At 34.7% G+C, this 12,452-nt stretch overlaps 1 protein-coding gene across 1 annotated transcript; it reads right to left on the minus strand.

The window, feature by feature from the left end:
- Positions 1-5,622: 5,622 nt before the first annotated feature.
- Positions 5,623-6,072, minus strand: LOC143024105 (uncharacterized). Its single transcript, XM_076182874.1, has one exon. The coding sequence runs from the start codon at positions 6,070-6,072 to the stop codon at positions 5,623-5,625; it is 450 nt and encodes a 149-aa protein (XP_076038989.1).
- Between the last annotated feature and the right edge of the window lie 6,380 nt (positions 6,073-12,452).

Below are 12,452 nucleotides of genomic sequence, written 5' to 3' on the forward strand. Positions count from 1 at the left end.
TATTCCTATCTGGGTCGCATCATATTTTTATTTTTATTTCGTATACTCATCTGTATAATGAAATACTATTATGTGGTTCAACTACAGTGTACATTTATCTTCTTTTTATTAAGTTTATGTGAATATTGATAGAGGTAACTACTGATGAATTAACCTGTATATATATATATATATATATATATATATATATATATATATATATATTTATACATACACATATATATATATATACTTATATATATGTATATATACAGTATATATAAACACATATATATATTTGTTTTTCTAATATTATGAAATAGGGCTAAAAGGCCAATAGGAGGGGTCATATACATCAATTTTTGAACATTTTCATGATATAATTTCTACAATGAGAAATTTATGGAAATGATTGAGTTAATGCATTCAACATGTTCATATTTAGATAAGTCAATATCCAATTATTCAAAAGTGATGCATTTAACCCCCTTCCGGCAATAGCACATTTACGTTTTTCAGTGCATGTATATATATATATATATATATATATATATATATATATATACATACATATATATATATACATATATATATACATACATATATATATATATATATATATATATACATACATATATATATACGTACATATATATATATATACATATATATATATATACATATATATATATATATATATATATATATACATGTATATACGTTTTCCTTCCTGATTCGAATACAGAGAGCCATCTTTAGATTAGTAAAACTACAACCTTTTTCATAGTTATACACTTGATAATTACTGAGTCTGGTCCTATGCATGTCAAAATTTTACGACCTTTTGCCTTCCATAACTATTGAAATGAAGAATTATTGACATCCTATTTTATTGAACGTTGGTGGTGATCCCCCATCTTCCAATTCGTGCCAGTGTATGATTTTATCTCCCTCTCTCTCTCTCTCTCCTCCTTTCTCTCTCTACATTTCAGTCTTGCTTTCTTTGTATTCTCTCTTACCCATACTCTTACTCGAGAGTATCCTTCATTCTTAGTGTTCCTTGTACAGCAGGAAACGTTCAATCTATTTGTTTTGTCGTTATGTGATCTTAATCATTGGAGGGAAATCTCCCCCGCTTCTTTGTTGAAAAACAGTGATTGTTCCTACTACATACTATTCTGACTGCCGTCAGGCGATTTTATTCAACCAAGAGGGTTACCCTTGCCTGTTCCATACAGGTAAGGACAAACTTTCTTTATTCCTCATTCTTCCATCATGAAACTCTTTCTTCCTCCAATTCATTCGTTTGGTATCCATATTTTACTTACAAAGGATTACAAAGGCGGAACATGCCGACAGGAGACCTTTTGTTCCATATCTAGGTCGGATGCGAAAAAAAACTAATAGTAATAATAAATAAATAAATAAAAACTATAATAATGTAAGTATCAAATAAGATTTATAAATAAACACATAGGCACAGTCAAACAACAAACAAACAGTTAAATAGTAAATAATGATAAATTGACATATAACTAATAATAAATCTCATCATTGTATACATTCTCCTTAAATATGTATATATATTATATATATATATATATTATATATATATATATATATATATATATATATATATATATATATATATATATATATTCTTTTTAAATCGTTCTTGGCTCTATGTTATTATATCTGTGAATGCAGCTGTTTCTCTTTGGCGATTATAGAAGGGAAAATCGTTTTGAGATACTTCGGCGAATTAAAGTCTGTTGTCTGAAAGAATTAAAAAATCATTATAGCGCAGAAGCTAGCTCCTGGAAGGGAAAGCCAGATCGTTCAGTAATCAAATAAACTTTTGAATTTATGAAGTAATCATGTGTTTCTTTTATATATTTTCTTTTCCTAAAGACCAAGAGGCCCAAAGGAAGCAGGCTTGATTTAGAATTCTGTTTCGCCGGTAATCGTTAGTGTTTCTATTGTTGTTCAGGATTTATTTTATCGGTAATTAATGGATGCATAGGCGCTATTATTCCTCTCAATTTTTTTTATTGTTGTTGTTGCTGTTTCTGCTGTAATGAGTATGCATGTGTGTGTGTGTGTGTGTGTGTGTGTGTGTGTGTGGGTGTGTGAATCACCATGGTCTTGGATCACGTGTTGGCCTCGTGATCGACAGCTATTTCCCTCCAGGAAGAGTGCTCAGAGTTCATATATGACCGATCTATGAGTAATGCTGTGTGTGTGTGTGTGTGTGTGTGTGTGTGTGTGTGTGTGTGTGTGTGTGTGTGTGTGTGTGTGTGTGCGTGCGTGTGTGTGTTCACCTAGTTGTATTTTACAGGAAGGAAGCTATGCTCGTAGTGACCCGTATATGTATCTCTCAGCATCCAATTTGTTCTTAATTTTTTATGATTTTTGTACACACTGTTGCCTCGTGTGTGTGTATGTGAGTGCATGTGTGTTTTTGATCAAAATTATAACAATAATGATAATACCAATAATAATAGTGGTAATAATGATAATGGTAATAGCAATGATAACAATAAAAATAATCATAATAAAGATTATGGTAATGATAATAATGATAAGAATAATGATGATAATAATAATTTTAGGTGCAACAGAGGTAGTAGAGATTGATGACTAGAGGAATGATAGGTCAAAATGTCCATCGGGTATGTATGGGGCATCTGTAATCTTCCATGTGATTCCTCGATCCATTTCTATTTTTTTTTTTTAATGTGGTAAAGGCATATTACGTATTTTATTCAGCTGAGGGATTTTTTTTTATAATAGATAGCTATTGCTATTATTTTTTCATATATTCTTTTATTTACTTTATAGTATTTTATTTTTCATTACTTATCTATTTTGATTTATTTTCTTTTTTCATTTTATTATATATTCATTTTTGTGATATTTATTAGTAGAATTTTATTTCATTAATATTTTTACAGTTTTCTTTGTACTAATTCTTTATATATATTTCTTATTATCATTATGGATATTTCATGTTTTTGTACCGGTTGTACATATTGTAATCACTTAAGTAAATGTTCGAGTTAACAGATTTCTGATTTTTTTGTTTTGGAATATGTCCATATTGGTTATATTTATTTCTGCTGTAGTTTTTAGAGTTCTGATTATAAACATTTGTAGCCCCTGGATTTTGATGCCGATAATGATAATGCCTTTCATCGTGAGTGGACGTAGTAGTAGTATGGAGACTCATAATGATTTATTTTTGGTCTAATATAATTTTTTGTCACTGAAGACATTCCGTACTGTCTTTTGCCCTTCCTGTGGTCGGCTTTTTGGATTGGCTGTCCGAGAAGGTCTCTGCTTTTTTGAGTGATCTTTGCGCGGAATTCAGCCATTGTTCTTTTCGCCTTTCTTCTGAGGGCAGAGTTGGTCAGAGGTTCACTCCCGAACTCTTCTGCTTTCATAACTTCTGCCAAATATGTTTTGTGTTCTTGAGTTTGTCGTTCTTTGTGAGTGAGATTTTTTATTTCTGCCTCTTGTTCGCAAGTTTTGTGTTTTGACTGACTTTCGGTCAAAATATTGTCATTAAGAGGATAAGAAATGGTAAATACATTAATTTCTTTGATTTCTGGTCTTTTCTCTTGACCAACAGAAGCTTTAGGAATTTCTGTTTCGTATTCCTCGGAAACATTGGAATTATATTCAACGTCCATAGTCACTTCACGTAAGTTGTCATCAGAAGGAATTACATCTTCTGGTATTCCAGGTTCCTGGTTATTGTCTTTAACATCTTCTATCTTCTCTTCGTCAGTATTTCGAGTTTTCAGTTCTTCTTCCTCGAGATGGTTCTCCCTTAATTCAGGTTCTTGGTTTATGGAGTGTCCAAGGAAAAAAGACTCTTCAGAATCCAAAAGCTCCATCTGGTCTTCGCCAGGTTCTGTTGAGGCTTCGAGTCCACAGTAGTTTAGGCTTCGCAAAGCCTTATGACACCAGGTTGAAGCCCTCCGCAGGGCTTTGCCGAAGCCCCGGACGATGATGGTGGAGAAGCCGGTCATTTCTAATGCCCTTGAAGATCCAGTGGACGCTCTTCTTTTGTTTTTCAAAATGGTGATCAACGTCAGTCTGATAAGGTGGTGAAGTCAGTTTGAGGCAAGTGGTTTCATGCAGCGTTTGCTTATTTTGAAGTTAATGCAGAACGCTGTGTAGTGATTTGAGAAGAAATAGTGATTCTTTTTCATTCAAAATCACCAATTTCTGGAAGAGAGAAAACAGCAGGTTATGATGGGTCATTCTTATCCCATTTCAAAAGAAATAGGCTTATTATAATGAAGGACATGCATGCTTATGTTGGTGTACACATACTGTACGAGTAATATGCATGGAAAATATATACATATCCCATATCACGCTAGGCACATATTCTATGGCTGTTGCTGATTCACCTGAATTGAGTTAAAATAAATTCTTTCTCCTTCTTAGGATTCGTGTTATCGAGGAAAAGTCCTTTTCGAAACTCAGAGGTTTCCTTTGGTTACAAGACAAGTGATGTTACACAGCCAAGGAGAAAGAGGACGCCCCTCTGAAGGGGACCTCTAGGGATCGAGACCCACAGCTGTATTGGAGAAGTGAAAGAAATCTCCTCTACCAAAAGGTCCTTGTGGCCTTTTTCCTGACAGCCACTAACTGATTTTATTTGTTTTCATGGCACTCTCTGAAGCAAAAGGGTTATAACTAACCTCTATTAGCCCATTCCATGGCGGGTGTCACTTCTTTTCCTATGGCTGCCTCTAAGCGGATATATTCATTTTCATTGCACTCCCTCAACAGCGAAGGTGTTTTAAAGATGTTTGGAATGCTGAATAGATAAATTGAGTAAGAGCTGAAGGATTGATTCTTGGATGGCGGTGACGGCAGGGGTGGGTAACGAAGCCGGGCCAAGGCAAGATACACACACACACATACATATATATATATATATATATATATATATATATATATATATATATATATATACAAACACACACACACATACATATATATATATATATGTATATATATATACACACAACACACACATACATTATATATATATATATATATATATATATATATATATATATATAGTTACAAACACACACAAACCACTGGAGCAGTGGTAGCGTTCCTAGCCGCCACTACGGCGATCCGGGTTCGAATCCCTCCCAGGGTTGAAAAAAATGTTAGGATATCTGGGCTCCGATTCGTTACTCAAACTCTAGTGGGCGGGGAGTTGAGAGTGTGTCAGCGTGTAAGGTCACAGCATTACCCATAGATCTGTCATATATAAGCTCTGAGCTCTCTTTTCGGAGGGAAATAGCTGACGTTCACAAGTCCAACATGTGATTCGAGAAAATGGTGAATCACACACACACACACACACACACACACACACACACACACACACACACACACACACACACATATATATATATATATATATATATATATATATATATATATATATATATATATATATATATATGTATATATATATATATATATATATACTTACTCCTCTGGCGCTACAGGGCCATTGAGGCACCTGGCCGCTACAACAAGATGCCTCTCGACTCTCCGATCTGCTTCTAGCATTTCTATATCGTCGGGGTGGACGTCCAGGGCTCGTCATTCGTTCTCCACCACATTCTTCCGTCTAGTACGGGTGCGTTCTCGAGGTTTCCTGCCCACTATATTCTCGATTAAAACACGAGAAGTGAACCTGTCAAGTTTGGATCTGAGAATGTGACCAAGCCACCTATGTCTGGATGATCTAAAGTAGTCAGTCACTTGAGGCATGGCTATTTGATCCCGGACTTCACGTGTGTAATGCCTTCTCCATATGTTTAACTCGCCATCATATATCGGGCCGCAGATTGATATGAAAGTATTATTCTCAAATCTGAGTAAATTTGTCTCTGTGCGTTGGTTGAGACTCCAGGTTTCGGCCCCAAATGTGAGCACAGGCCGTATTATGGTGTAATATAGCCTTGTCTTTGTTTTTCTAAATAGAATATATGACTTGAACAAAGATCTTAAGCCGTGGAATGCTTTCGTTGCGGTATCTGATGCGCTCATCTACTTCGAGATATATATTATTTTCTGGTGACAATTTGGAGCCAAGGTACTAGTTTCGTTTACTCTTAGCCCTACTTTTCAGCGGCTCTCATAAGTTCACAGAATGCCAAGTCTAAAGATCTCACGTCTTCTGCGAGGATGACCACGTCATCTACATCGGCGAGTTCTATCAGCCCTAAACTGCCTATCATAACTCCACTGTCATCTCTCACTACATGTCGGAATACCCATTCCAGGGCCAAGTTAAAGAGACTGGGTGCTAATAGGCATCCTTGCCTCACACCAGAAATAATCTGAAAAGTCTCACCAAAATTTCCAGAGACCATCACACGGGAGATCGAACTGTTTGAATGAGTCTTATCAGCTTGAGTGGGATTCCAAGGAGGGCTAAGACTTTCCAAAGACTTTCTCTATGGATACAATCGTATGACTGCTTGAAATCTACATATACTATATGAAAATCCTGAGCGTACTCTCATCTCTCTCTTTTCCAGTACTTGGCGGAGCGTGAAGATGTGCTCTGATGTTGATCTGTGAAGCCTGAACCCAGCTTGGTACTTGCCTAACAATGGTTCAGTGTATGGTAGGAGCCGTTTATAGATCACACTGGCGATGATTTTGTAGACTGTGGTCAGTAGCGACAGACCTCGAAAGTTACCAATAATATATATATATATATATATATATATATATATATATATATATATATATGTATATATATATATATGTGTGTGTGTGTGTGTGTGTGTGTGTGTATTTATTCACTCAATTATTTATCTCTTGTTTATATATTCATTCATTGATTTATTCATTTATGTACTAGTGCACATTCTTTAATGTGGCATTAGGTCATATTTGGTAGACAGTTGCGAGATGCTGAAGTTATCTCTGTCCGAGGTTGAACGTGAACATATTGCAAGGATCAAAACTTTCCAGACAGTCATTTGTTTTTCCACAAAAACTTTATGATCACCATGTGTTTTCATCACATTTTAACACAAGACAATTTCTTTTAAGCTGAACAAAATTATCTGTTGTTAGGAAAAAGCTCATGTGTCCAGTTTAGTATGTATGTAGCAATTGGTTAAGGTATTGACACTAATCCTATGTTTACGTTAAGTTATTAATATTCTCAGTCGCTCTGAGGAAACTGTATATTAATGTCACTAGGCACGAATGTAAACGTACGCATGGAGACGCTCGGGTATGGAGCGCGCCCGCACTCACACACACAAAAACGCGCGCGCACACACACACATACACACACACACACACACACACACACACACACACACACACACACACACACACACACACACACACACACACACACACACACACACACACACACACACACACACACACACACACACACACACACACACACACACACACACACACACACACACACACACACACACACACACACACACACACACACACACACACACACACACACACACACACACACACACACACACACACACACACACACACACACACACACACACACACACACGCAAACAGACACACACACAACACAATCGTGGCGTAGTGGTAGAGTTTCCGTCCGCCACTACGGCGTTCCGAGTTCTAATTCTGCCCAGAACTGAAATTATTTCAATATCGCTCCACTGTGAGTTGTTATTCCAACTCTCGTAGTAGGGGGGATTTTGGGGTTGTGTGTGCGTGTAAGGTCACCGCATTACTCAGAGATCGGTCGTATATGAGCTTTGAGCTCTCTTCCGGGAGGGAAAAAGCTGTCGATCATGAGTCCAACACATGATCCAAGACCATGGTGGATGACACACACTTGCGCGCGCGCTCGCGTACTATAACAAAATTTATATATTCGTAAGGGTATTTGAACAACAACGTTGAATTATCTTTTTGTTTTGTATATCAATTTTGCATATCAATTTTGGGAAGCTCGTTGGCTTAGCGAGTTAGGGCGTCGTTACGTGAGTCGAAGGTCTAGGTGATGGTGGTTTGAATCCTTCCACCGGCGAAGTTGAACTAAGGGCATAGTTCTAGCCTCCCGATAGGGGGGAGTGAGTGACGTTAAACCATATAATCATCATCATCATCATCAATCAATTTAATACAAGGGTCTAATGACTTATTCATAATCACCAAATATTGAAAATTGAAAAGTAAGGTAGGACATAATATATGGGATTTTTCATCTAACTACAGTTTTCCGGATACTAATGCCCTCATTACAATGGAGCACCATACAGGTTACTAAAGTAGTCTTCCTTTATTCAAAACTTGTTCACTAGGACCTCATCTATAATACAAAAAAAAAAATCTTAAAATGGAATACTTAGTCTTAATTCGTTTCTTAATGGAGACGTGTTAGCATCTTGAAAGAGAATATTGAGCTCAACTGTGTTAAATGTCAACAGTCATGAGTTATGGAAGAGGTTCTTCTATCTCAATTTTATTCATCTTTTTATTTTAATCCACCATTACCATGGAAGGGAGGTGGCTAGGCATGAGGGAAGTCATTCCCCACCATTTTCACTCTCATTCCACAGGTCCCTTTATCTCCTTCCTGATTAAACTATGCAACGACTTCACAAAATTGAAGAATGAACTGGTTTTTTTTTATACACACTGGTGTAACAGTGATCAGATGATTTTTTTTTTTTTTTGATGAATGACTTGATTCTGACAAAGTATTGAAATCTGCTGACTTATCATAAGTCTGCTGATGCTTTTAAACAGAGCTTTAAAAGCACTCTTGCTTTTCAATTGTACAAAGCATACAATTCTGTATTTCTCATCAATACAATTAAATAATCCAAAGTTATATACAAAAATAAAAGTTATATTGTAAATGGTGGACAAGGTGATGAAACACACAAAGAAACTACATGAACATGTAAATACTCATGAAAAACATTGAAATATTTTGTGCGGATCAAGAAATAGTGAATGTGATGATGAAAACATACAAAATGGCAAGAAACGTTTTGATAGAAGAAATATCTAACGTTTATAGGAAGATTGTGATACGGAGCTAATTGAAATTAAACTTAAAATTTACCATAATGTACTTCCATTACAAGTTGTAATTAAGGAAATTAGCTATACTCCCAACATGCGAAGAAACTTGCGGATAATCCTTACAATTGCGGAATGAACCAGCAGAATTAAGAAATTATTAACGTAGATGCATTCAAATATACATTTACAAACGTACACATATGGGTTTTGTGTACGAAATTGCATAAGGCATAAATATTTGTACATGTAATATAGTTATATCAAATTACTGTGTATATCAGTATCATAAATGATTATAACAATAAAGATAATGGTAATGATAATAATGATAACAATAATGATGATAATGATTTTAGGTGCAACGGAGGTAATAGAGCCTGATGACAAGAACAATGATAGATGAAAATGCTATCTGGTATGTATGTGTAATCATCCATATGATTCCTCGATCCATTTTTATTATTTTTTTTTTCTTTCATATGAAGTAAAGGCATATTACGTACTATATTCAGCTGAGGGATTTTTTTTTCTATAATAAATAGCTATTGCTATTATTTTTTCATATATTCTTTTATTCACTTAATAGTATTTTTTCTATTAATTATCTGTTTTTATTTATTCTCCTTTTTCATTTTATTCTATATTTATTTTTGTGATATTTATTAGTAGAACTTTATTTGAATATTTTTACATTTTTTCTTTGTATAAGTATTTTATACACATTTCTTATTATATTTCATGTTTTTGTTCCAGTTGTACATATTGTAGTCACTTCAGTTAACAGATTTCTGATTTTTTTTTATATATCCATATTAGTTATATTTATTTCTGCTGTAGTTTTTAGAGTTCTGATTATAAAAACTTCTGGCTCTTGGACTTTGATGCCGATGATAAAAGTGCCTTTCATCGTGAGTGGACGTAGTAGTAATATGGAGACTCATAGTAATTTATTTTTGGTTTAATATCATTTATTGTCACTGAAGACATTCCGTACTGTCTTTTGTCCTTCCTGTGGTCGGCTTTTTGGATTGGCTGTCCGAGAAGGTCTCTGCTTTTTTGAGTGATCTTTGCGCGAAATTCAGCCATTGTTTTTTTTGCCTTTGTTCTGAGGGCAGAGTTGGTCAGAGGTTCACTTCCGAACTCTTCTTCTTTCATAACTTCTGCCAAATATGTTTTTTGTTCTTGAGTTCGTCGTTCTTTGTGAGTGAGATTATATAGTTCTGCCTCTTGTTCACAAGGTTCCTCTTTTTGTTGACTTCCGATCAAAATATTGTCCGTTAGAGGATAAGAAATGGTAAATACACTAATTTTTTTTATTTCTGCTCTTTTCTCTTGACCAACACAAGCTTTAGGCTCTTGGTTTGTTTTGGAGTCTCCATTGTTCTCCTCTGGGGTGTCCACGAAAAAAGGTTCTTCAAATTTCAAGAGCTCCATCTGGTCTTCGGCAGTTTCTCCTGAGGCTTCGAGTCCACAGCAGTTGAGGCTTTGCAAAGCCTTACGAGACCAATTTGAAGCCGTCCAGAGGGTTTTGCCGAAACGCCGGAAAATGCTGTTAAAGGAGCTGATCATTTGTACTGCGCCTGAAGATCCTGTGGACACTCTTCTTTTGTCTTTCAAAATGGTGATCATCGTCTGTCTGATAAGCTGGTGAAGTCAGTTTAAGGCATATGATTTCATGCAGCCTTTGGTTATTTTGAAGTTAATGCAGAACTCTGTGTAGTGATTTGAGAAGAAATAGGGATTCTTTTTATTCAAGATCACCAATTTCTGGAAGAGAGAAAACAGCGGGTTATGATGGGTCATTCTTATCCCATTCCAAAAGAAGTAGGCTTATTGTAATGAAGGACATGCATGCTTATGTTGGTGTACACATACTGTACGAGTAATATGAATGCAAAATATATATATATCCTATATTACCCTAGCCACAGATTTTGCGACTGTTGCGGATTCGCATGACTTGAGTTAAAAAAAAAATCTTCCTTCTTCTTAGGGTTCGTGTTTTCGAGGAAAAGTCCTCTTCATAATTGAGTTGAATTAGAATATATAGGAATCTTTTCTTTTGTTTATTAATTTTCTTATTTTGTTTTATTTGTTTATTTGTTTTTTTTGCTTGTATATTGGTTTATATATTTGTTTTATTTTATTTATATATATATGTATATATATATATATATATATATATATATATATATATATGTGTGTGTGTGTGTGTGTGTGTGTATATATATATAGATATAGATATATATATATATTTTTTTTTTTTTTGGGGGGGGTCGTGCACTTTATGTTTTTGCCCTGCTTTTGCCCGGTGCTTATCCATAGTATAATTCAGACCTTAAATGAGGTTTATTTATTTATATATATATTTTTTTTTTATTTAGCCCCTACTCTTACTTCACAACAGATCTATCTATGAATTAAATCTTGTATTTTGGATTCACATAGAAAAAAATCTACGACTGACGTTATTGATGGACAGACTTATCTATTCAGGAATTCCTCATTCCACAGGTCCTTTTATCTCCTTCTTGATTAAACTATGCAACGACTTCACAAAATTGAAGAATGAACTGTTTTTTGATACGCACTGGTGTAACAGTGATCTGATGATTTTTTTTTCTTTCTTTTTTTTTTGATGAATGAGTTGATTCTGACAAAGTATTGAAATCTGCTGACTTAATCATAAGTCTGCTGATGCTTTTAAACAGAGTTTTAAAAGAACTCTTGCTTTTCAATTGTACAAAGCATACAATTCTTTATTTCTCATCAATACAATTAAAGAATCCAAAGTTATATACAAAAATAAAAGTTATATTGTAAGTGGTAGACAAGGTGATGAAACACACAAAGAAACTACATGAACATGTAAATACTCATGAAAAACATTTAAACATTTTGTGCGGATCAAGAAATTGTGAATGTGATGATGAAAACATACAAAATGGTAAGAAACGTTTTGATAGAAGAAATATCTAACGTTTAAAAGAAGATTGTGATACGGTGCTAATTGAAATTAGACTCAAAATTTACCATAATGTACTTCCATTACGAGTTGTAATTAAGGAAATTAGCTATACTCCCAAAATGCAAAGAAACTTGCGGATAATCCTTACAATTGCAAAATGAACCAGCAGAATTAAGAAATTATTAACGTACATGCATTCAAATATACATTTACAAACGTACACATATGGGTTTTGTGTACGAAATTGCATAAGGCATAAATATTTGTACATGTAATATAGTTATATCAAATTACTGTGTGTATCAGTATCATAAATGATACTGATACACACATGGATGCCATCCGCGGCATCCATGCGTAGGTGTGACAGGGGTATTATCCATACATTTAACTCCCCATC

The sequence above is a fragment of the Oratosquilla oratoria genome, unplaced genomic scaffold (assembly GCF_046742065.1).
Source record: "Oratosquilla oratoria isolate Oo_2021 unplaced genomic scaffold, ASM4674206v1 SCAFFOLD92, whole genome shotgun sequence".
Classification (NCBI taxonomy): domain Eukaryota; kingdom Metazoa; phylum Arthropoda; class Malacostraca; order Stomatopoda; family Squillidae; genus Oratosquilla; species Oratosquilla oratoria.